The sequence below is a fragment of the Oryzias latipes genome, chromosome 2, assembly GCF_002234675.1.
Source record: "Oryzias latipes chromosome 2, ASM223467v1".
Taxonomy (NCBI): domain Eukaryota; kingdom Metazoa; phylum Chordata; class Actinopteri; order Beloniformes; family Adrianichthyidae; genus Oryzias; species Oryzias latipes.
Window position 1 is genome coordinate 52,413 of NC_019860.2, and position 25,014 is coordinate 77,426.

Genomic DNA, 25,014 nt, shown 5'->3' on the forward strand with positions numbered 1-25,014 from the left:
CACTATTTTCTCACAGATGAAACTACCCTAAGTCCTTAGACCACACCACACTTAGTAACTCCATTCTTTATTCACATGGTACCTGTATGACGTCAGTTGCCTCGACTGAATAGAAGTGAGAGTGCCACCCCGCTTCCCTTCTATGTCCCAAGTCCGCAAGGCTGACATAGCTTGGCTTGAGTTTTGCTTCGCGAAACTCTCGCAAAACACCTAACCTTAACCCTAACCCTAATGGCACAGATATATTAATATTGAAATTCCTTCTGATTTGGAAAAGTTTCTTCCAAAAATGGTTAAATCTCTGATTAACCATTGATTTAAAGATCTCTGCATTTGGTCAATGTTTTCCATTTTGGTATTTTCTTCGTTTTGTTTTTTATTTTAATTCTAAAATAAATCACTTCATGTTAAAAATACATAAAATTCAAAGTCAGAATTCTATCATCAATAAAGTTGAATTTGTTTTATTGCTTTCACTCATTTGAAAAATAATTTTAAAATGGTGTGCCTAATAGGTAATGTTTAGAAAAAAATGATGACGTGCAGATTCATAGACGTCAATGACTCACGATGCATAATTTCATCTGTCAGAATGTTTTGCCAGACCATCAAAGCAAGCACTCACATTATGTTCGTTTGGAAGTCATGAATTTTATTTGGTTTAAGTTACAAAGTTACAGGAAAAAAAGAAAGAGAAAAACCCCATAAGATTTAAAACCCATAATGCAGTGCTTCTCAAATCTTTTTATCAAGCCCCCCCCCAAGCATCCTGGGGGGCGCGCCCCACTATTTGAGGTGCACTGCCACAATAGAGCAGACCTGTGTTGGTCTTTGATATCATCTAAATTCCAAAAAGTCAATGTAAAATAAATGAATGAAGCTGATTTTATTGAGATGAAAGAATTGCCCTCTCCCGCATTAATAACCACATTAAATGCTTATACTGTTTTCCACCTGATTTGGGTCTAGGTAGGGATATTTGCACCGTAGCTCTTGGTTTCCTGTCTGGATGATGTTACTGAGCTCTGCGAGTTTCTCCTGGAAATTTTTAATCTTCTGGCGGGGTGCGTGCTCAGTGAAATCCTTAAAATCGAAGTCAGGAAGGTAATTCTGTGAATACGAAAAATAATCATTAAATCAAGTTATAGTGATAGCTAGATATTTATGTCAAGTTTAATTTCTTGCTAATTTACACCTTAAACTCTGATTTTTTTATTTTTTTATTTGGAGATTAATGACAACGTTTAAAATGCAGATGTGCATTTTCAGTAAAAAAAAACGCACTTAAACTTAATTTGTTACTAAGCCTTTGCACAGAAATCATCCAAAGATGCTTTGTTTCTTCATCAGTCCTGACGAGCACATAAGCAACAGGTATAGAAATACAAATACACACATCTGCTGGCTGTTTTTAATATCTGTGGTGCATTGATGCTTGTTTGGTCAGATGTGAAAACTAGAAGCTCCTATTCCTCCACTCTTTTGTGTTGAATTATTGAAAGATTAGAATTAGACAACAGACAAAAATATTGCTCACTGAATTAGTCAGATGAGTAAAAAAACATATTTAACCCTCAACAAGAGAGTGAGAGCAAACCTTTAAAGGGTTGACCCCAACCGAAAAACTCTTATGGTTACTGGAGTTGATGAGTGGATGCGTGCGCCTCTTAGTTGATAATATCATAACATTTCTATCATTATGCAATTTTACCTCCTTTTGGGCTCTAATGTCTAATCCGTTTTCCACACACCATGTGCCTTGAAATCACAGGGTTGTGTCAGTGTAGCAAAGGGATTTTATTTTTAATGAACATTCTCAAAACGTCACAGTGATGATTTGATTTTGAAATTATTTTGAGTCAACACATCATAGTAATAAATATGTTAAATATTTTATTCGAGAAATTAGTTCCAAACTGTTGCATGTTGTGCAGGGAAGGTAATTAGTGCGACACACCCTCCATTCACCACTAGGCCACTGCCCTTCCCTGTTCAGTTGGAGTGAGTAGTGCAAGCTGGGGAGTTGTGTTTTCTGCAGTCTCCCAATATTCTAAGTTAGCTGTTAAAAACTGGTATTCGCTTCTTAAATACACTGACCAAAAATATAAACGCAACACTTTTGTTAACAATATTTCAGAGAACTGGTTATTTTGTGTATTTGGAAAATGTTTCACATCTTTGAGTTCACATCATAAAAAATGGGAGCACTAATGCTGTGTTCTTTTGCTGTGTTTTAAAGGTTGGGTTACACCATTTTGTTTTATCCTGTTGGAGACTGTTTTATTTTAAATGCTGTTTTATTTACCAAATATGTGTCTTCTTTTTGTGTTATTGTTGGGCAATGTGTGTGTATTTATTTGTGTAAATTGCAAAATTGTTAAACCTTTTGGATGAATGCACATTTTCAGTTGGAGTGATCAGTCTGAGAAGGGACCTGTACTTGTACTGTCCACTGATGCCATTTTCGTTTGTGCTGTTTTAAAGGCATTAAAGACGCAGTAACTAGACTTGAGTCTTGTCCTCTTTACTGTGGATCTACGACCAAAATGAATCCGTTACATCAGGAAGGGCATCGGGCATATAAATCTCAGCCAAACCACCTATGTGAATCACTGAAACCTGATTCCTGACCCCTGAATTGATATGCCAAAAGGTGAACAAACTGGCAAAGGGAATTTGGATCACTCACCTTTTCAGGAGTTGGCGCGCTGAGCAGCCAAACAGTTTCCATGCTTTTTACTGCAATTCTATAGTCTGGTAAGGCTTTCAGGAGTTCAAGAAGAGCGTCTTTGTCTTCGATCTTCCCTTTCTCTGTGGGAGGGGCCACCTGCATTGTGGAAGGGCCATTTGGCATCCATCCATAAAAGTCAAACTAGAGAAAATATAGCATAATGTTAAAGAAAATTGATTTTAGAAGATTGTTATTGTTTATTGATGAAGGGAATGTTTTTGGACATTTCATAACTTTTTTTGTTCAAAATGTCTTTATTGTGTTTTTCAAACCTTTAACAACATAATTGTATAACTTTTATAACTATAAGTGGAAATCCTGGTTTTGATGCTTGTACAGGAGAACAATTGAACAGAAACATTGGCCACTCCTCACTAAGTTTAGGATGTAACCATTGTTTATCCTAGGCACTTTAACATTGGGAGTGGGTCATCTAGACCCACTAGACAGAGCTCTGAACCTTTTTTCTTCAATGATTTGTGATCTTCACTGGTGTCCATGGATCACATGAAATCCTCTCCACCTTTGTCATGGTAGGAGAACACCTTAATGGAAGGGGAGGTTGATCTAAAATAGCACAAGGGTTAAGGGATCTCTTCCGCTCTTGTCTGTATTCGAAATTTTAAGTTTCCTGCGGATGTTTAGAAGTATGGAGACATAAAATTTCTAAAAACAAAAGAACAAGTTTAAAGTGAAAAAGACTCACTTGACCAAAATTCACAGCTGCATGCTGTGCAGAGCAAGTGAACATCACCATAGTGACATACTTGACCAGGTCAACCAGGGAGGTGATTTCTTTTGGGATTCCTGAGGATTTCAGAAGAATAACTGGATCAGTTAGGCAATCAGACAAGAACCCTTTAATTTTTGTTTATTAGTCAAATTGCATGAACTTAGAGAACTCTTTTTTTGCTTAAGTTAGGGCAAAAGCAATTTAAAATTCTATGTGTCACTCACACACTGGTGGTTGGGGTGCTGCCAGTGATGCATGGCACAACCATGCAATGTGTTTGCCCAAGGACACTAGCATGTTTTTTGAGAATCCAGGATCCAAACCCACAGCCCTTTCGTGGGGAAAAACTCTACCCCAGAGCCACATCCTCCTTTTTCTCTGTCTTCAATCTTTTTTGTCATTGTAAAGAATGGCTATACACTCTTCTGTTTTTTTCTATTTGTATTTGTTAGTTCTTAACATGCATTTACTCAGTTTGAGGAAATTCAAGTGTAATGTTTGTTTGTGTCCTATTGAAATGATTCCCACCAGACTTTTCCTGGTCAAAACATCCATGTTGAAAGATGTCTTTAATCCAGTCCTGCAGCTCTTCGTCGTTCTTCACCAAGTCATCATTTTTATAATAGAGCCCAAGAATGTCATTCACAAACCTTTAAGAAAATTAAAACACTCAGTAAAAGTTATCATAACTGCTGCTTAAGGAAAAACGGGAAAACATCCCAAAATATCAGACATTTTAGGTAAAGAGTAAATATAATCACTGGTGCATGCAGTCCCACAGTTTGCGTCCATCATCTCTGTAGTAGAAGTTTGGCACATCCTCCAGATCTCTCTCCTTGATGTCATCAGGGAAGCAGAGAGAAGCGTAGGTCATCGTTTGGAGAGCTCTCTGAACGATGGTGTTGATACCGTCTTTACCTGCTGCTGAATTCTGCACAACAATCAAAGTAAAGTCAGAGATTTCTGTCAGCCTGAACTTCTTGTCCCATGGCTTTTTCTGTACAGACCTCCGTCAGAATTCCATTATCTGATACAAGAAGAGTTCGAGCCCCATTGTTGATCTGCAGAGTGTCTAGTGTGTGGCGGACAAGAAGCTGAAAGAGACAAATGTTTTCATGTCCTTTGTTCATATCATGTACTCACAGTTATTTGTGCACAGTGATGCATCAGCTTTAGGTACCTTGTAAATAGGGTGAACACTGGGGAGGTTCCTGTTCAGGGAAACAATGAAAACCTCAGCCAGGAGGTGAGTGCGAAGCAGGTGATAGTCGATCTCATGCAGGTTGAATTCTGCACTTCTCACAAACGTCTTTGCCAGCAGCCAGTCATATTCGGAGTCAGTGGGGAGAAAGATGGGATTGTTTTCTCCTTCCTGCTTCAGCTGCAGAAAAGGTTTAATATATATGTGGCTTAAAATTGATCATGTTTCTATAGTTAGGTTATAAAAAACAGTTTTTCATATGTGACTGTCCACCTTTCTCTTCTTTGTAGAGTTTTGCAGGGAAGATAATCTGAAACTTTTTGAACCAAAGTATTTTTCTATTTTTTTCAATCTTATTCAGCTCATTTTTTTTAAATCTTTTGTCAAGATTTGAAATTAATTTTGAGGTAAAAAATAATAAGAATAAGAATAAAGGTCAAAATCCAGACAAACGCACACAAACATGTATTTGTCTTTATTTGTCTTCTGTTATTGTTAACTGGAAAAAAACTGCAGCTCGAGTTTCATCTGAGCTTTTGCTTACCTGGATGGCAATGGGCATCATATTATCATTCTCATCCTTGTGGAGCAAAACCAGGGGAGCAGCCAAGAACTGCTCTTTATCGTTGATGGTACTTGTTGACACATCTTCCAGAATCTTGTAGTCACACAGGAATATGTTTCCCTTCTGTTGGGAAATGGTGAACGAATGGAGAGGACGCAGGTGAAAGCTCAACAGGTGTATGGAGATTTCTCTGCTCTGTTTGTTACGGTTTATATATGCATTTAAAATCAGTCTTTTATGGGTGGCTTTTATCCACAGCAACTTACAAAATGAACAAAACAAGCAAGAATGTGAGACATTGAACGTAAAGAAATGGAGCGTCCTGTTTGATGGAGTCAAATAGACAGGACTGAACACAAAAGGGCTGATCTTTAACAATCAAAACAGACTGAAAATGGTTGGACAAATTACATATCCATAAAAATAAAATTAATTTTTCTACCATTTTATCCCTTTTGGGGTCACAGGGCTCTCTGAGCCTATCCCTGCCACTTGTGGGCAAAGGCAGGGGACACCCTGAACAGGTTGCCAGTCTGTTGCAGGGCCACAATCACACACCATGCACTCTCACACTCACACCCAGGGACAATGTAGAGTTGCCAGTTGACCTATGAAGCATGTTTTTTGGTTTAGGGCCCCCAGCTGGGACTTGAAACGCAGGCCTTCTTGCTGTGAGGCAAGAGCGTTAACCACTGTGTCACCATGCAGCCTAAACATATAATAGATGTATAAAAAAATTATATTCAAAATATATAAGTATGAGAGTTTAAAGTATGAGATTTTAAAATACATACAAAATGAGAAAATGCAATTAGGTTAAAATTACATAAAATAATTCATACATTATGTCTATAAATATTTGATACCAATGAAAGTCACTTGGCAGAAAATCTCACGAAACTTTCAACAATAAAAAACAAGTGAAACCTTTCCCAGTCAGACTACATGTCAGAACAGTTACCTGCATCTCAGAGTTCAGAGTGAATAAGCCATTGCTGAAGACCATTTCATCAGTGACAGGAAAGTTTCCAGGCAGAGCTTTGATGCGTCTGATCACCATGGGGTTGACCCCGTTTAGAAATTGGTAGCCAAAGAAGTCGTCCTCCTTCCAATGGTTCATGACGTACTCTGGAAAACAAGGTGCTTTGACTTTGGTGAGGTGAAACTCTTGGATTATAAGTACTCCTTCACACAATCTGAACTTCATATTATCTTTTGACCAACAACAGCAAAAAATAAACCTTTAATTGTGTACACTGGTTTAATAAAAAATAGCTTTAATAGGCAGAAATGTGACAGTACCAGATGTTGGAGTCATGTGATGCTTGTGGAGATCTTCAATTTGACTCATCTCTGTAAAGTTGTCAGCGTGCATACCTTTGGTTAATTCCAGCTCCACCACACTACATGGCCAACAAAAAATTACAGTCACTTCTTGAGTTAGAAACAATGTTCATATGCTGGGGGATTATTTGAGAAGCAGCTATATGAAACAAGGACCATACCCTGCAACCGCAAGGGGTTCACGCTTCGTAATTCTTGTTATAAGGTCGCACTTGCCAAGGTGTAGAGATGCTGCAGATTCTGCATCTATGCAACTTGGCCATTTGCTTTTGTAAGTGCTCCAGCTGCAGCAAAACAGAAAAAAACGTATGTAACCTACGTCAACACAAAGAAAAACAGACTGTAATTGTAATTTAAACTAATACAAAGCGCTATAAAGTGTCAGTCCCCATCATGCACTATTCCAAACTTATAACCACCAGAGGCAAGGTGGGGTACAGTGTCTTGATACTAATATTTATTATTATTATGAATTATATTTATCTGTGCTTTTTCCAAATGCTCAAAGCATTTACAATGTGTCAATTATTTTCGTTCACTCCTCACTCATACTTGGTGTTGGCGTGGCTGCTAATTCCTGCCTATTTCCTGATCATAACCGGGTTAGGGTTAGTAAGAGTGGTAAGAAGGATCAGCTATCCTCATACCAAGACCCCCACCGAAGGCAAGGCAGCAGTGGTTGCCATGGTCCCCCAGACAGGCATAGCAGATTAATAAAATCCACCCAATAGTCGGCCAACCCAGACTAGGGCCAGACAAACTGCCATAGGGGCCCTCAATGTCAGCAAGTAGGGGGGCACAGGAGCACAAAGAATACAAGCTCCAGCCCTTTCACCATGCCAGAGTGCCCAGCACAGGGCCCTCCAGCCACAGACAGGTGGAACACCACCAACCAGGAGTTCTGAGCATCTCCCCAACCCAACTCCAAAGGAGACCCGCACCATGCTCCACGCAACCACATCATCAGGAAGTCCAGTAGAGAGAAAGGCAGGGCTACCCACCCCTGGTGGGGAGGAGGATGCCCAAGAGAAGTTGGGGTCCCCTGAGAGTGGGACCTCAGGGGACCCCCTGAGAGTCAATTCCAAGATGGCGCCGCTGGGTCAGGTGTGCTTCCGGTCTATTGCTCTGTTTGAATGCGAGTGTGAAAGCTTGTCTACAAGAGAACTGAACGTTTGAGTCTTATGAAAAGCAAGGCTGGAATACGGCATAACATTCCAGAAGAGCTGAGAAGAAGATACAGAGGGACCCGTGCTGTGGCGCAGAGGAGAAAAAGGGCCATCACCAAGAAAGAACACAGCTGGAGATATAAACCACCAGTCCCGTCAGTGATCATGGGAAATGTAAATGCCTTGGCAAATAAGGCAGATGAACTCCTTGGGTCAGTCGGTTGTCAAAGGATATATCAAGAGTGCTGTCTGTTCATGCTAACAGAGACTTGGCTAACAGCCAACACAACCGACAACAACATGGAGCTACCCGGCTTCTCTTTGGCACGCGCTGACAGAGATACCGGGGCGTGCGGCAAAAGTAAAGGAGGCGGCCTCATAATGTACATCAATAACAAGTGGTGTAACCCTGGACACTTCACTGTTAAAGAGATCATCTGCTGCAGACACTGAGAACTTTTAGCCGTTAGCATTCGGCTGTATTACCTACCACAGGAGTTTACGCATGTCCTGGATGTCTGTGTTGACATTCCTCCAGAGCTCACGCAGAAACAGCGATAAAGGTGGCTGTTCATACGGTCATGGAACTACAAACACGATACCCACAGGCACTTGTGGTCATCTCAGGGGACTTTAATCACATCTCCCTGGATTCCCCGTTGTCATCTATGCAGCAGTACGTGAACTGCCCAACTCGCATTGACAGGACGATTGATTTGTTTTATTGCAACATCAAAGATGCCTATCAGGCCACAACCCTCCCCGCTCTAAGCAGATCAGATCAGGTTTTGATCTCCTTACAGCCTACAGACACAGCTTTGAGGCATTAAATTCTAGCGTGAGGAGGTGGACACCTGAGGTGGAAGAGGAGCTCAGGGACTGTTTTGGAAGCACTGACTGGACCGTCTTGCTGGATCACTATGGGGAGGACATTGACGGAGCATCTTAATGCATAACAGACTATATGAACTCCTGTATGCAAATAACAAACCCTGGATAACAAGTAAAGTGAAAGTGATTCTTAATAAAAAGAACAGAGCTTTCAACAAAACAGATCAGGAGGACATGAAAAGGTTGCAGACAGAACTGAGGAGCTGCTGGAAGGAGGATGAAAAATACCTACAAGGACAGGATGGAGAGGAAACTGAGAAAAACAACATCAGGGAAGTCTGGGAAGAAATGAAAACCATCACATGGAGCAAGAAGGCAACAAAAGTAGAGAAAAAGCCAATGAGCTGATTACCTTTTTTAAGAGGTTTGACATTTCACTCCCCACTCCCCCCACTTCCAATACCAGCCCAGTCCATGCTACACCTATCACAGTGCCCCTCCCACTGCCTGTCCTCCCCCCTCAGCCAGAGGAGGGCCCAGCTGCTCAGGCTGCTGCTTCATCATTAATCAATCCTCCACGCAATCCTCTACTTACTACACTATTCTCACCTGGATGAAGGAGGCGGCGCTGTGAGGATGCTTTTCTTTGATTTCTCCTGTGCCTTTAACACCATCCATCCTCACCTGCTGCAGGAGAAGCTCACCAGGATGACTGTACAACCATTCTTGGTGTCCTGGTTCATGGACTATCTGACCAACAAGGCAGCAATATGTCCGCATGGGGGGGTCTGTCTCCAGCTGCAGTGTAGGGGCACCACAGGGGACTGTGCTGTCCTCTTCTTTTCATGCTGTATACGTCCGACTTCCGCTGTAACACATCAACCTGCCACATGTAGAAGTTTCCGGACGATACAGCTATTGTGGCTTACATCAAAGGGGAAGAGGAGGGGGAGTACAGGCGGCTGGTGGAGGACTCTGTGGCCTGGAGCGGGGAGAATCAGCTGCAGCTGAACATCCAGAAGACCAAGGAGATGGTTCTGGATTTCAGAAGGAAAGCCCGAACACCTCAGCCCGTGCACATAGAGGGAGAAAGCATGGAGATGGTATAGACCTACAAGTACCTGGGGTTTATGTTGGACCACAAACTGGACTGGACTACCAACACGGACCAGCTCTACAAGAAGAGCCAGTCCAGGCTGGACTTTTCCCAGAGGCTGCGCTTCTTTAACATCTGCACTAAACTACTCCACATGTTTTATCAGTCAGTGGTAGAGAGTGCTCTCCTCTATGCTGCTGTGTGCTGGTGCAATACCAGCAAGAAGAACATCTGCAGGCTTAACAAGATCATCAAGTGGGATGAAGCTGGATCTTTTGGAGGAGGTGGCAGAGCAGAAAACTCTGAGCAGGTTCAGGGCCATCATGAGGAATCCCTCACATCCCCTACATGAGGCCTTCACCAGCGGTGGGAGTACATTCAGGAACAGACTGCTGTCCCAGCACTGCTCCAGAGAAAGACTAAAGCAATTGTTTGTTCTTCGTGCCATCAGGCAATATAATTCCCTGGCAGGGCATCTTAGAAGCAATTTCTTGTAATTCTTGTTTTAATTTATTTATTTTTATTTTCTTACCCACTGATTTTAAATTATTAATCTTTTTATCTATTAATCTTTTTAGTCTATTGCTATTTTTTTTCAATTTTTATTGTTTTTAATATAAGTACGTTTTTTCTGAGTGTGAGCAGATGGCCATTTTTAAATTTCTCAGGGATTATTAAAGACCTATTCTATTATATTCTATTTTATTCTATTGTAAACATGGCCCGACCAGGCTCACCCATTGTTGAAATTTTGGACAGGTCCAGCACTCGCAAACAAGGATCAGAACCCACACCTTTAGGGACATAGACATCTCCAGGCTCAGATGTGATGTGATCACCAGCGCATGGCCTTGCCAGATACTCAGGAGTCCCTGGCCGCCTAGGCCAGATAGCCAGCAGGAATAAAGTAGGGGACAGAAGATCAGAGGTCCTGCCTTCCTTGTGTAGTGTGTGTGTTGGAGTGTATTGTGTTTGTGAGGTAAGAAGATGTGCGTAATAAAAGGCGCTGTTAAAATTGGTGTGTGGCGTTCTGTGAGGAATTCCCCTGTTTGCTGGCAGTGACGTCCAAGAACCACCCCCACGAAAGGGCCCTTTGGTGCTTTTAAAATCATAAGGGGAGGGGAGGGGCTCAAAGCATTAAAAAAAAGAGGGACCCCTGCCAGATGGCCCCACTCCCAAGGTGCATCGCAAGTTGATCCCTTCCCCTTGGTGTACAGAGAATGAAGGGAACTTCGGGACAGCTATTTGTTTGACCCCCAATATTGACCCCACCCCCCAGGCTTTGGGTCCAATGTCTCCTCAGCCCGGGGTTATCATTGCAAAGAGTGCTGAACCCATTTAACATAACAATAATTATACATATAATAATACAAAACATAAAAGAAAACAATATGATATATACAATAATTATGTATATATTATGTTAACTGAATTTTAGTAAAACAAATCTTACATAAAAAGTCAATTAATCCTCTCCATTTGCTTCACAAAACAAAAATAAGAAAGTGAATATTTGTCATTTGTGTATGTGTGATAGGCACTTACCAATAGATTTTTCTTCGTTCATCAATTTCCTCTCGACACACTTTACGAAGTTCAGAATTCATGCTCAACAAAGCTGAAACACAAAAAGACAACAAAAAAGCATTTGAACATAATCAAAAGAGCAACATTTAAAATATTGCTCTCTCTTCAACTAAATGAGAGGATTTAAGAGGATGAACAAACCTGTTTCCTCTTGGAACAAGTACATGTTCTGGCCAGAGAACCATTGATAGCCACCGAAAGTGTAGACATGCCCAGAGGGAGACTTCACCTCCACCTTTTCAGGCTTCCAAGTGTATGGAATGAGGCCGTGATGAAACCTTTCAATACTTATCATCAACAGGTCTCCAATGTCCTTAGTGCACTTCACAGTGATTTTAAACACCTGAAAAAATAGTCGAACAGACAAAGAGTTCAGCAGCAACATCTATATATATAGATGTTGCTATATAGATATTCTACAATTATTTTTATAAGGCACATGAAACAGCTTGGAATGAAAAAGAGTTTCACACTCACAAATTTGTTCAAGGGCCTAAATGGTGTAGAGCTTTCTACTCTGTCACTCTCCCCCTCTTTGCCCACCAGAGTCGTGTACAGTGATCCGATCACAGTGTAACACCAATCGTCTTTGATGTGGATGGTCACTTCATACTGAACAGCCATTTTCTGACTTACAGGTGGATGTGTCCTGAAAAAACAAAAAACACCAATAACTGACAAGCCTGCACTTTTCAAAAGAATCATTTCATACCTGGGTCTAAGACGAAGATGCTCCTGTGAAAAACTACTCAACAGATGCAGAACATCAACTCTGCTTTGCTCTTTTATACACAACCTTACAGGGTGTGTCTGTCACTGTGAACTGTCACCTACAATATTGAAACTATGAACAAGTTTAAACGAGTCACTTGACAACCCATAGAATCACTAGGTTCCTGTAAATGTTATGGGACATAGTGCATTCTCTGGAGAGGTGAAGCCATTTGTTTATTTTTTTGTCACATTGGGTTAAGCACACATACAATGTTCTCCTCATTTCAGTACATCCTGAAATGATCATCTGGTGTTGGTGTATGCTTCTTATGACTGAATGGAAAATGAACCCGTTAGCCATCACCGTTCTGTCTGTGATGGAATAAATGCTGGTCTCCAATAGACGTCGTCTCTATTATACGCCTGTACGGCTGCCACATTTTTGAAGTCAACACCAATTTTTTGTGAATATACAGAGCTACAAATTAATATCTGCTCCAAATATCTGTTATCAGCCTTACTAACTGCTAAAAACCAGAATCGTCTTGAAAAAAACATATCGGTCGATCTCTATTAGGTCCCCACTCACCCATCCCATGGACTCCTCTCTTTCCTAAATTCAGGCAGCTGATATCTGCAGAACAGTGAAACAGCACGATAGGTCATGAATCCATCCCTGCAGTCCACTGTCTGCACGAAGGGTTTGGAATAATCAGGCAGTGATAATGTGGTAGTGTTGATTAGATCTTGTTTAAGGTTACTAAATGCTTTTTTTGCCTCTGGGGTCCACTGTATCTTATCAGTCATGTCCATTTGTTTGGCGTAAATTAGGTCAAAGAGGGGTTCAGTGACAGATGCATAGTGTGGGATCCAAGCACAGTAGTTGCACAACTCGGAAAAAGACATTGTTTGGTTTTGTTTATGGCTTGAGGGTTTCTACTCAAACTTGTTTTTCTAGTCAAATGGATTTGTTTCCCTGTAGCTGTCATGGTGTGACCTAGGTATGTGACTTCTTCCTTTATCGGTTGCTGTTTTACCTGGCTTATTTTATTTCCTGTTTTGTGGAGGTGGTGCAACAGTACAAGGGAATCTTGTTTACAGCTTTCTTTATCTTCACTCCCTAGTAGGTCATTTACATACACTATTAGCTGGCTTTTCTGGGATAACTGTAGATCAGACAAGCAGGTCACCATGGCTTGTGTAAAAATAGTGGGAGACTCTGCAAAACCTTGGGGCAGCCTGGTATAAGCAAATTTAATACCATTGTAAGTAAGTGCAAACCAGAACTGAAAATATGGATGTATTGTGACGGAGAAAAATTAATTACTCAGATCTACCACTGATAAAGAAATTATGGTTTGACTGCTCAACTGCTCACTGCTCACTGTGTGTGGTGTTCTGATGTTAATTGGGCTCTGGTCTGCACAGCTTTTTTTACTGTTCTTAAATCTTGGGACATACGCCAGTATGTTTTGTTTGTTTCTGTACAGGGAAAATAGGCTTGTTACAGGGGGTGTCGGGACATGGGTGTGTCATGGCACACTTTAGAGATTTATATTAGTGATGATGTTTTCATCCACAGCACTCACGAAGGACTGGCAAAATAACTATGTCCATTAAAACCTGTTTGTTTCTGGCAATAGAGGAGAAATCCAATGTAGAAAACCAGCAGGCACCAGTTAGTGCATCAAAGAATCAAGAAGACCTCACCTTGCTTTGCTCCTCCACAAGCAAGGAAGACAAATCCACTGAATGAATGGGATTTGATAAAAAAAGGCTTTAGCTCCAAGTTGCAACGGTAGTCATCACTGAGAGAGTCTCAATTACTCCCCTCGGTAAGATAACTACATTGGTTTGGCTAAAGTACCAATCACCGTAAGTGGAGGACCCCACACGCCCATAGAACCCACCATAACCAGGACATTCACTATCCCTTTCTGCACCAGTTCCAAAGCTAGTGAGACCAGAGTCCAGCAGGGAGCTCAGACTCTGATGGCTCAGTATGTCACCCAGACCTGATCACTAGTCAGGAGATCAATCAAATGCAGAGTACAAATTTCACATACCTAGATGTGTGACAGCTAACGCCCCCACACACTCACGCACATTCAAAGCATTTAGATAACTTAAAGGAAGTATATGCTACCTAGCAGAATTCCCCTAAAACGGTCGGACTTGCAACAGAAGAACATTCCTGCTCCAACTCTAAAAATGTGTTGACAAACATGCACGGTGGTTTACCCATTCTTCTGCAGAAACTCAGAAGTTCCTTATCCACAAAGCTGTCATAAAGGGCAAGCTGTAACCTGCAGGTGTTTTTTTTTTCTTTGCCTCTTGTGTTAGTGAGGTGCCCTTTTTTCTGTAAATATTATTTAAAATTGACAGAGAAGCATGGCAAAGGAGAGGTTAACCTGAGAATCAAGCCTTCTTTTTATCCCCATTATTTTTTCTTTCAATTTTAGACCTCTCACGGTGGCGCACATAGCTGCAGTAGCCTGGTGTTTGAATGGTTGTTGGCATGTTCTGATGATTTTCATGCACATTTTTCAATTCAATTCAATTCAATTCAATTTTACTTGTATAGCCCAAAATCACAACAACAGTCGTCTCTATGGGCTTCGAATCGGTAATTGAAAAAGTGAAACATTAACTCAAAAGGATCATGAATACGTAGGGTTCAATAGGAAAATACTAAAATGAACTAACAAACTGACTAAGCGATACTGACATCCCTGCCCTTAGACCTTCACGTTAAGGAAAAACTCCTAAAAAAACGGATTCTGAAAAAATTAAGAGACCTCAGGGGTGTCCACATGAAGGAGGGATCCTACCCCAGGACGGACAGGCGATTTATCAGAACTCTTAGAAAATAATGAACTTATCTCTATCTACAACTACATATATACAAAGTCCAGATGAAGAGCTTCATCCAGATGGAGTTGGAGGGATAGTCGGTGGCGCGAGTCGAGCCGGAGACAGGATCCATAACCAGTTGTAGGAGCAGAAGCAGAGACGAGGTACACGGTCAGGAACAGGAGCACGGATGAACCAACTGGAGTCTGGAAGAACTCCCACTCCCCAGGAGGGGAAAGAGGAACAATACATGACTCACTGCACCAAACAGAAGCATGGAGAACTAAATGATAAATAATGATCAAGATCATAGAGAAGAGAGGAAGGGTAGAGCACCATAGTTACCCCAGCTTCAACTTCTAGCAGCTACTAACAACTAATAGTTATTGTTATTAATTTTAATTTAAACATATTAACATTAAGTTAAATAATCTCTGAATACTAGCTAGTCTGATAATAGGCCTGTCCAAAGAGGAATGTTTTCAGTCCAACATTGTGTGCACATTCGTTCTGGTTAATTACACCTACAGCTGACAAGCATCTCTTAAAATTAGATTACATTATGATGGAAGTTTAGCAAGCCAGTTTATCTGCTTGCATAAGATTCATGCTGCATGATTAGACCCTGTCTTTACAGAAAAGAGGGGCAGATATATATTATGCATGTATGAAATAATGAATCAGCTAAAAGAACTGGCTGCACCATTTTGCTCGTGCTGTAGCTGTTCGGAAATAGATTTCTAATAAAGAGTCGTTTGACGGGGGGTGGTCTCTTTGCCTGTGCTGGGGGGGGGTTGGCGGGGGTCCTGCTTGGGAGGAGAGGTCCAGCGGCGCTGGGCGGGCTGCCCGTCTACACCTGGGGCTGGGATCAGCTCTTCCCTGGCTCTGGGACGGGGCAGGGCAACCCTCTTGGGGCCCCCGGTCACTCTGGGTGTCATCCCCTGGGGCTGCGGGGTCTGGGGGGGGGCTTGTCGGCCCAGTCCTGTGGGGGGGGCTTTCTGGGGGGGGTCCCACTATCGGTACAGGACCTTGGGGGTTGACGGGTCAGGGTCTCTGCTAAGGCAATCGGCGGTTGCCCCGGCCGGTTGGCGGCCTCGGTCAGAGCTCTCCCAGCGTTTGGGGGTGGGGGCCTGGGCTTGCTCCTGGGGGGGGGGGGGGGGGGGGGGGCTTACTGGCTCCTACCTTTCTGTGTGGGGTGGCTGGTGCTGGGCCTGGGGCGTCGGCGCCTCGGGGATGGGGTCCTGGGGCTGGGGGTCCTGGGCGCATTGCTGGGGGGGGGGGCTGGGGGGGCTGTTTGACCACCGGGGGACAGTTTACCAGCTGTCCCCAACTTACCCCTTTCCTCATATAATATCATATTAGGGTGAGGGGGTGGAGGGTTTAGACAGCATTGAGCCTTGGGGGGGGGTACTTGGCAGTGGTCCCCCTCCCATGGTTGCCGTATGGAGTGGGCCCCCCCTCTCTCGGTTTTATTTGCAACTTAGAGATGTAGGGCCCTTGGTGGGGAGGGTGATGGGACATCACTGTGAGTAATCAGGAGATGTCCCCTCAGGGCCCTACCCGCCAATTTCAACTGTTCCCCCTTAGTGCAAACATCCTTTAATCCTCAAAATATACATTCAAACATAAACACACACATACGCACAAACACACCCTCACTAACACACAGTCATGTCGCAAGGAAGGTGGGATCTTGGACCATCTGTCCCCTACCCCACCCCTAGTGGGGCGTGCGGGGACCTTGGCGACAGCAGCCGTGTCCCCTGGGTGCCGGTTTCCTTGGCCCAGGGGTGCTCTCCCCACACAGGGAGAGGGATCCCTGAGCTTTCTGGCAAGCCCAGAAACCATATCACACCAGATCATATCACACCTGAGCCGGAGGTGTCTGTGTCCCTGCGGGGTGGGTTCTGGTCCTTGCCGCCGGGTGCTGGGCCTTGCCAATTTCCATCTGTGGCCGAGCCTGGTCGGGCCATGTCTACAACAACCCTTGTGGGCCCCCTTTCTCCCCGGGGTGCCCCCCTGTCTTGCACCTTTCTGGACCATCAGTGGCCCTGGTTGGGGGCTGACTTGAGCGCGGAGCGGGTCTCCCTTGGGGCGTCCTGGCTCGTACCTGGGGTTGGCGCGGGGGATGCCCGGACCACCTGGGTGGTGATGGGGTGCTCGTCTGGGGCTGTGGGTGGCCCTCTCGGGTGGGGCCCAGCGTTGGGCCCTCCTGGCGCTGCGGGGGGCTGCTCTCCTGGTTGGGCTGGGGCGGCGCTCTCTTTCCCCCCATGCCTCCCTGCTCTCTGGCTCTGGGGGCCTCGTGGCGGCCCTTCTGGCCCTGGCCTGGGTGGCAGGCGTGGGCATCCGGGAGGCGGTTGTTCCCTGCCTACTGCCATGTGGCGTTGGGGGCTTCTGGCTGCGGCGGCTGCTGCGGCAGGGGTTGGGGTGTGGGGGTGGCTGGTTGCTCCCCCTCCTTTCCACATTCCACCGTCCATTTTAGAAGAACATAAACACTCAACTGAGCACAGGTGTTAGCTCACCTTTGCACTAACAAATTGCGTGAATGAATGAAATATCTCATACTAGTTGGCTAGTAGGCATAAGTACGCGTGTGTGAACACTATCTGTATTGTGTATGTAACCCTCAGCATCAGCAAGTCTGCTTCCGGCCCCTCGACGCCATCCCTCTGCGTTGTGTTTTTATTGATGTTGTATGGTGGTGGAGTGACGAAGAGAGAACCACAGGACACTGGATGCTGGATTGGACTGAACCACAAACTCTTTTTGTTTTAATTAGAACTTGACGTCCACTCAGCAGTCAGGCAGCTTCAGAACATGGACAAGGAAACTCTGTGTCAGGTAAACTCAGACATTGTAAATTGTAAATTTAAAACAAAAGAAACATAAATCAGAATAAAACCATAAATTAATAAGGTTACCAAAGGTTAATACAAAATGATAATTACAGAGACATCATACAAAAATAATATATCTTTCAGCGTCTAAATCCCATGGAATTAAATCATGTCTGCCTGCATCGCCGTCACGTGCAGCCTGCTCACGGACCCCTCCCCCCTGACAACTAGCTAACGGCTGCTTCCTACCAAAACTTTATTTAAATTAAACTAAGTGCAAATGCCTCATACTTCTTTTTCAACGTAAAAGTTTAAAACAGTTTAATGAACAGTCCTGAAACAAGATTACAAATTACCAGTTTGAACATGTGTAACTGTAACAACCTGCGGGGCCGCACAGCCCATCTTACCTTCAGAACATGCACAAGGAAACTGAAGACAAAACGGCGCTAACCCAGCAAAACCCCAACCGAACTACGGTGTCCCATCTGGCCCACTCATTTGAGCACAAGGGCTAGTCTCGACAGTGCTGCAACCCTGTGGTCACAGGAGTCACCTGTCCTACATCCACCCCGACTTTAATTGATGGCGTCCCAGCCATCAGACAAATGCCCCTGCCCTAGCCCTTCAAAGACCACCCACCGAACAAACCATATTGTGTCCCATTAAGATTTTTTGTATTTTGAACCCAAATGAATTAACTATTTCTAATGGATCATTATGACCGAGCTTCTCTCCTAGCTTTCACTCTATGCCACAACTCCCAGCCTCGGTTTATCTTTTCCTGGTCTTTCAAAGGCCCTGCGGCCTGGTGCAGTAGGCACAGTTTCTTTGGGGGGCGCCTATTCCTAGGTGGGTTTCTTTTTGGAAAGTCAGGAACTTGAGAAGTGTGACCCCCACTTGTAGCTGCTGTTGTCTCTGTTGCCTCGTTCATCAGTTCTGCGCTGAAGTCCACCATGTTGTCGTGTTCATGCTCACCATCTGTCAAGTCTTGCACATCCCTTTCCACATTGTCCTCCACATCCCCCAGCACTCTGTCCTCCATCATGGCTCGGTGCCTATGTCTCCAGTTGTTACGTCAGTCTCTAACAGCTCCTCCACAGAATCCTCATTCTGCTCCACTGGGAGGAACATGCACTGAGTGAGGAGGTTTCTATGAACAACTCGTTCTGCTCCTCCATTCTCTGGACGCACCACATAGACCGGGATGCCTTTCTGTTTTTTCACCACAATGTACGGATGACACTCCCATTTGTCCCCAAGCTTTTGTCGCCCCTCTATATGACAGACCTTGACCAGCACTCAATCCCCTGGGCTGAAGGCGTGGCTTTTTGCAGTTCGGTCATAGTACTTCTTCTGCTGTCCTTTGGCATGTTGAGATGTTTTGTTAGCCTGGGCGTAGGCCTGTGAAAGACAGTCAGAGAGGATCTGCACATAGTCACTGTACCCACATTCCTCAGCCCTGATAGAGAGTCCAAAAACAAGGTCCACTGGAAGCCTGGGGTGTCTCCCAAACATCAGGAAGTAAGGTGTATAGCCTGTGGAATCATGCCGTGTGCAGTTATAAGCATGTGTCATGGCATTTAAATGTTCATGCCAGTGGGGTTTCAGGTGCGGCTCAAGTGTCCCAAGCATATTGAGCAGAGTTCTGTTGAACCTCTCGGTCACTCGATTCCCCTGGGGATAGTAAGGCGTGGTGTGTGTTTTGGTGATGCCGACACATTTGCACAGCTCTCTCACAATAGCACTCTCAAAATTGCGACCTTGGTCTGCATGCAATTTTGATGGGAAACCAAATCTGCAAAAGAAGTTTTTCCAGAGCACTTTAGCCACTGTGCGAGCTTTTTGGTCTTTAGTGGGGTAGGCCTGTGCATATCGGGAAAAGTGGTCTGTTACAATAAGTACATTCTCTATTCCACCTTTGGACTTTTCCAGGGTCAAAAAGTCCACACACACACGCTCCATGGGTGCGCTACTGTGAATACTGACCAGAGGAGCTCTGAGACCTGCGGTTGGTGTTTTCCTGAGGCAGCATCTTTCGCATTGCTCGCACAATGTTTTTACATCCTGGAACATTCTTGGCCAGTAAAACCGCTCTCTGATCATCTGCAGCGTTCTCTCAAATCCCAGATGCCCCGAGTCATCATGAAGAGCAGTTTTGACTGAATTTCGAAGTTGCTCAGGCAAAACGAGCTGGTGGACTGCACCTCTGTGAGTGTCCTCTATGTTCCGGTACAGAATTCCATCTTTTATTACCAACCTCCTCCACTCCTTTAAGAGGAGTCTTCCTTGCGTGTCACCACTGAGTCTCACCCCGCGACAGGGTTTTTGGCCCCGGCTCTTAAAGTGAAGGACTGGACCAATAACGGGGTCCCCCCTCTGAGCAGCCCGTATCACTTGTGTTGTCATGGCAGGGAGTGACTCAGTCCCCACATCCCCGTAAGGCTCTGACATAGGAGGTTCACTGGTCTCAGGCTCATCTAAAACAACAGGAGGAAGTTCTGCTAACACACTTGTTTGCACCCGCTGTGGGCACATCTGCAGAAGATCCGAAACATCCTGGGTGGACAGGCGAGAGAGGGCATCAGCATTGGTGTTATTCTGGCCTCTGCGGTACTGGATGTTGAAATTAAACGCTGACAGCCGAGACACTCACCGCTGACCTGTTGCATCCAGTTTTGCAGTAGTCATCACATACTTGAGGGGGTTGTTATCAGTCTGGACAGAAAATTCTCGCCCCTAGAGGTGGTCATAAAATTTGTCCGTGACTGCCCATTTCAGTGCTAGAAACTCAAGTTTATGTGCTGGGTATCTCGACTCTGCGAGGCTCAACCCTCGGCTTGCATAGGCTATGACCCTCTCTGCTCCATCCTGCACCTGCGCCAGCACAGCACCGAGCCCTTCTCCTGATGCATCAGTCTGAAGAATGAAAGGCCTGTTGTAGTCAGGGTAACCAAGCACAGGTGCAGTGACCAGTCTTTCCTTCAAGGAGTCAAATGCCTCCACACATTCGCTCGTCCACACGAATGGTTGGCCAGAGTTTGTGCACTGCATCTTCCCTCTTTTCTTCTTTCTGGGATCGCCTGAGGTGAGGCGATACAAAGGAGCTGCCAGTGTGGAGTAGTTCTGCACATACCGCCTGTAATATCCTGCAAACCCCAGAAACTGCAGGACTTCTTTTCTAGTAGTTGGCTGAGGCCAGTTCTTAACCTTACTGATCTTTTCTGGATCCATTCTAATTCCTTCAGCAGACACCAAATGACCGAGATATTGCACCTCTTCCCTCACCAGTAGGCACTTGGAGGGCTTTAGCTTCAGCCCATGCTCACGGAGTCGGTCAAACACCAGCTGCAGCCTTTCCAGGTGTTCCTCAAATGATTTTGAGAAAATTATGAGGTCATCCAGATAAATCAGAAGATGAGTGAAATTCATGTCCCCAAAGCAGCAAGTCATGAGCATCTGAAAAGTGGATGGTGCATTCTGTAGCCCAAAAGGCATCCTGTTGGCTTCAAACAGTCCCATAGGAGTACTGAATGCTGTTTTGAGCCTATCATGCTCTGCCACCTCCACCTGCCAGTAACCCGATGTCAGATCAAGTGTGGAGAAATACTTTGCCTGGCCCAGTGACTCCAGCGCCTCCTCAATCCTTGGCAAGGGAAATGCGTCTCTCGTACTGCAGGAGTTAAGCCGTCTGTAATCAATGCACAGCCTTAATGACCCATCCTTCTTTGTAACAATCACCACTGGCGAAGCATACGGGCTCTTGCTTGGCCGAATGACTCCTGCAGTCTCCATTTCACCTAGCAGGCGCCTGACATCCTGCCACTGGGAGGGGGGAATTTTACGGTACGGGAGCCGAAAGGGTTTAGAATCAACGAGGGGAATTTCATGCTGTACTGTTTTTGTGTGACCAAAATCTGTTGGGTGCTGCAAAAACACATCTGCATTCTTCTCCACAAGCTCCAGCAGAAGGGAGCGCTGTTGTTCATTCTCCACAGCTGCTTCAGTCAGATTGACACCAGCACCTTTCACCACCTGGCCAAAACTCAGACACGCACCATCTTCCTGTTGTCCTTCACCCTCCTCCTGCTTGTCACCTGCAAACTCCACCACATTGCGGACCAGGAATACATTGGCCAGTTTTGTGTGAGGCATGATAGTCACAGCTCGCTCAGAAAGGTTCATGACGCGGACTGGGGCACAGCCTTTCTTTACATCGGCAAGTACCTTTGCGACCAGGAGGTTTGGGGGGAGATGCAGAAATGGATGGCCTTCAATAACAGCCGTAAATGTCTTTCTTTGTGGGCCAGATTTAATTTTGCACCACAAGTCAACTTCTTTTCCTCCCGGAATTAAAACCTTCTTGCCTGTGTACACAGCAGGGCCCACCAGGCCATCCATGTTGCCCTGGATGGCATCCCCAAGTTGCAACAGTGCTGTATACCACTCAGGATAGTGTTCCTTGATTTGATGGAGGAACTGCTGCCCATGAGTGACTTGGAGATCATGTTTAGCAGCCCGCAGCACATTTGTGCCTATCAGCAGGGGGACCGTTGAACAGTACACAGAATCTGGAACAACAAAAGCAGGCACCATCTTGTAGTCTTGGCCTAACAGTTTCAAGTTTATATGCACCACGCCATAGTAAGGCACCGTCTGGCCTCCAGCACCTTCAATTGGTATCTTGGAAGCTTGCAGCTGTTGTTCTTTGAGGGTAGGATGGCTACACCAGAACGTATGCGTGATGCTAGTCACTTGTGAGCCAGAGTCAATGAGCGCTTTACACTTCGTACCACTGACTTCCACTTCACCCTCATTCCGTGGGCCCACCAGAGATGGTCCTTCTCCTCCATCATAAGCTTCTCCCTCCTGCTTTGGGGAACTTTGCTGCTCGCCCCTGGTGACCCCCACTCCCACGGGCTCTAAGAGTTTAAAGCCTGTGATGGTGGCATGGCAGCCTCTTCCGCAAGGGTTGATGGCTGCGGCTGCTGAGCCCAGGTAGGATTAGGGCAGGGGCTGGGGAACGCTGCTTTGCAGACACGAGCTATATGTCCCTGCTTCCCACATCGATAACATACGAAACTCTGATTTTTTTCAGTGTTTGTCATGGGTGGGGTGGAGTAAGGAGGGGCGGGTGGGCGAGGTCTTGGCGAAGGAGCAGGGGTGGACTGGGGCCATGATGGGAGGCTCAGAGGAGGACCAGCAATTCTTGCCTCAAGTCTTGATAATTTGGCCATATGTTCCTCTTGATTAATGGCTAACTTTTGCACCAGTTCTGTCAGTGCTGATAGCTCAGATGATGGTTTAGCTCTTTCAGCTTTGACATTTGTGCTATACTCTGCAAATTGAACCTGTGCACCTGGTTTCTTTGACTTGGGCTGGGAGTGGAACTTTTTGGATTCTCTTGCCAGATCTTGCAGCTCAACTTCATCACAGAGTCCCCTCAGAAATTGTCGGGTGAGCTTGCTGTCGCGATCTGGGAAGGGCCTGCTCCTTCTTTGATTTTCTTCTACCGAGCGCAGGATGGATTCAAGGGCAATTGCATATGAGCAGGCAGATTCCCCAGGCCTTTGGGTGCGCTCATAGAAGTCAGCTAATGGATCCAAGGAGCCCTGAGCATCACCATATTCCGCCCGCAGTTCCTCAAAGGCTTTTTCTGGTGTCTGTTCAGAAGAGGGCAGGTTCAAAACCAGTTTCCGAGCTTCTCCACTCAGGTGCCTCACCACAGTTGAAAAGGGGAGGTGTGCTGGTAATTCAATTGCATCCAGAAGGTACTGCATATCCCGTATCCAATCATCAACCAGCATTTTGCTATCCGTATGGCCCGTAAAAACTTGGACATTTCTCAACTGGTGTGTCTGCATAAATCCACCATATGTCATCTGTGCAGTGCTTGGGTTTGGAGTAGTCCCGGAGTTTCTTAAACGGGGGATTAGGTGCATATGAGGCCAATAATGGGTTGGTGGAATGAGATGGGGGAGCCACCTGTGGTGGTAGTTTGGATGGCATAGTGTGTTGGGGATGGATTGCGGTAGCAGTTTGGTTATGGGATGTGGTCTTCAGGTTTATAGGGGTTGACAGAGTCAGGCTGGATTCCAATGCACCCATGGTTGGAGGTAAGGCAGCAGTTGAAGGGCCTTGAGAGTAAAAAATAGGTGACGGCAGTGTGGGCATCTGGGAGACACATCCTTTAGGTGGAGTGCCATTTGCGGTGACATCAGCTGGTGGGTGATGGTGGTTCAGTGCAGGACCATAGGGCACGGTGCAGGATTGGGAGTACCCCATGTACCCCTGTTGCCTTGGAGTGAGCGGAGGGCTGAGGTGGGAGACAGCTTGGGGATGTATGGGGAGCTCTGGCACAGTTGGTGCTTGTTGTGGCATGGGGTGCCGAATGTCTCTAGGCGGAGCCATTGGTTGAGGAATGCTGACTTGGGCCGGAGGGGCTGGTGTAGTGTAATATGGTGATAGCACAGGGGGCTGCAAGCTTAGCCATGACTCTGGGTCTTGCCCCAGGGGGTGTCTATGAGGCTGGGACTCAAAACCCAAGAGCTGCGAGTGGGGGCTGGTATAACGGGTGGTGTCATAGAGCTGCTTTGGTCTCACTACTGGCTGTTGGCTTGCTGTGTTGTGTTCTGCCATTCTCCCATCACTGCAGGGAATAACTTTGATCTCATCAAGTTCATGAGAGTGGCTTAGTGCTGGACCCTGAGGAGGACAGCTGTGTGCAGGTGCACCTGGAGACATCCCCAGGTTTAGTGGAGGGTCTATGTACTCGCTTAACATCTTATTCTGCCTGCCCCTATTATGCACACATGCAAAAAAAAATTAAAAAAAATTGTCTGTTCTGAATGCTAGGAGTGTATTTGGAACTGGGCGTGGGACTCGTTATACTTTATAGCCCAAGGTATGAGGGTAGGCAATGTAAAAATAAAGTCAAATTCAACAGAAAAAAATATAAAATTCAGTCATGATTCAAATCAAAACCATATAACAGTCCAGCAATAACCCACTTGTTCAAAATGTCTCCAAGTTAAACCAAGTAGCTGCATAAGACATAATCTTGAAAACTAATAGGTAGCACACTTTTAAAGAAAAGGGAGAGAGAAAAAAATACTTCAGGTTTCATTTAGCTTAGAATTAAAATAATGACACTGATTTTTTTTTCCACTATATATCAAAAACAGGAAAACTCAATCACTTACACTCCACTTCTTGAGAATAAAGGATACCCATTTTGTAGGTGGATGCCTATCTAAAATCAGAGTCTGCAGGGTCCAAGAGACTGTCACAATCCGGGTCACGGCACCAAAGATGTAACCCTCAGCATCAGCAAGTCTGCTTCCGGCCCCTCGACGC

General features: G+C 45.1%; 1 protein-coding gene across 1 annotated transcript; it reads right to left on the reverse strand.

The window, feature by feature from the left end:
* Window positions 1–631: 631 nt before the first annotated feature.
* LOC101174158 (arachidonate 15-lipoxygenase B-like) lies at window positions 632–12,048 on the reverse strand. Its single transcript, XM_011493768.3, has 15 exons — window positions 11,967–12,048; window positions 11,732–11,903; window positions 11,396–11,597; window positions 11,213–11,285; window positions 6,736–6,858; window positions 6,533–6,633; window positions 6,192–6,358; window positions 5,210–5,353; window positions 4,645–4,845; window positions 4,472–4,558; window positions 4,226–4,395; window positions 3,993–4,114; window positions 3,438–3,538; window positions 2,690–2,872; window positions 632–1,110 (listed from the first exon to the last, which is right to left on the reverse strand). Exons 2-15 carry the CDS (start codon window positions 11,876–11,878, stop codon window positions 931–933), a joined length of 2,001 nt encoding a protein of 666 aa, XP_011492070.1. The 5' UTR covers window positions 11,879–11,903; window positions 11,967–12,048; the 3' UTR covers window positions 632–930.
* Between the last annotated feature and the right edge of the window lie 12,966 nt (window positions 12,049–25,014).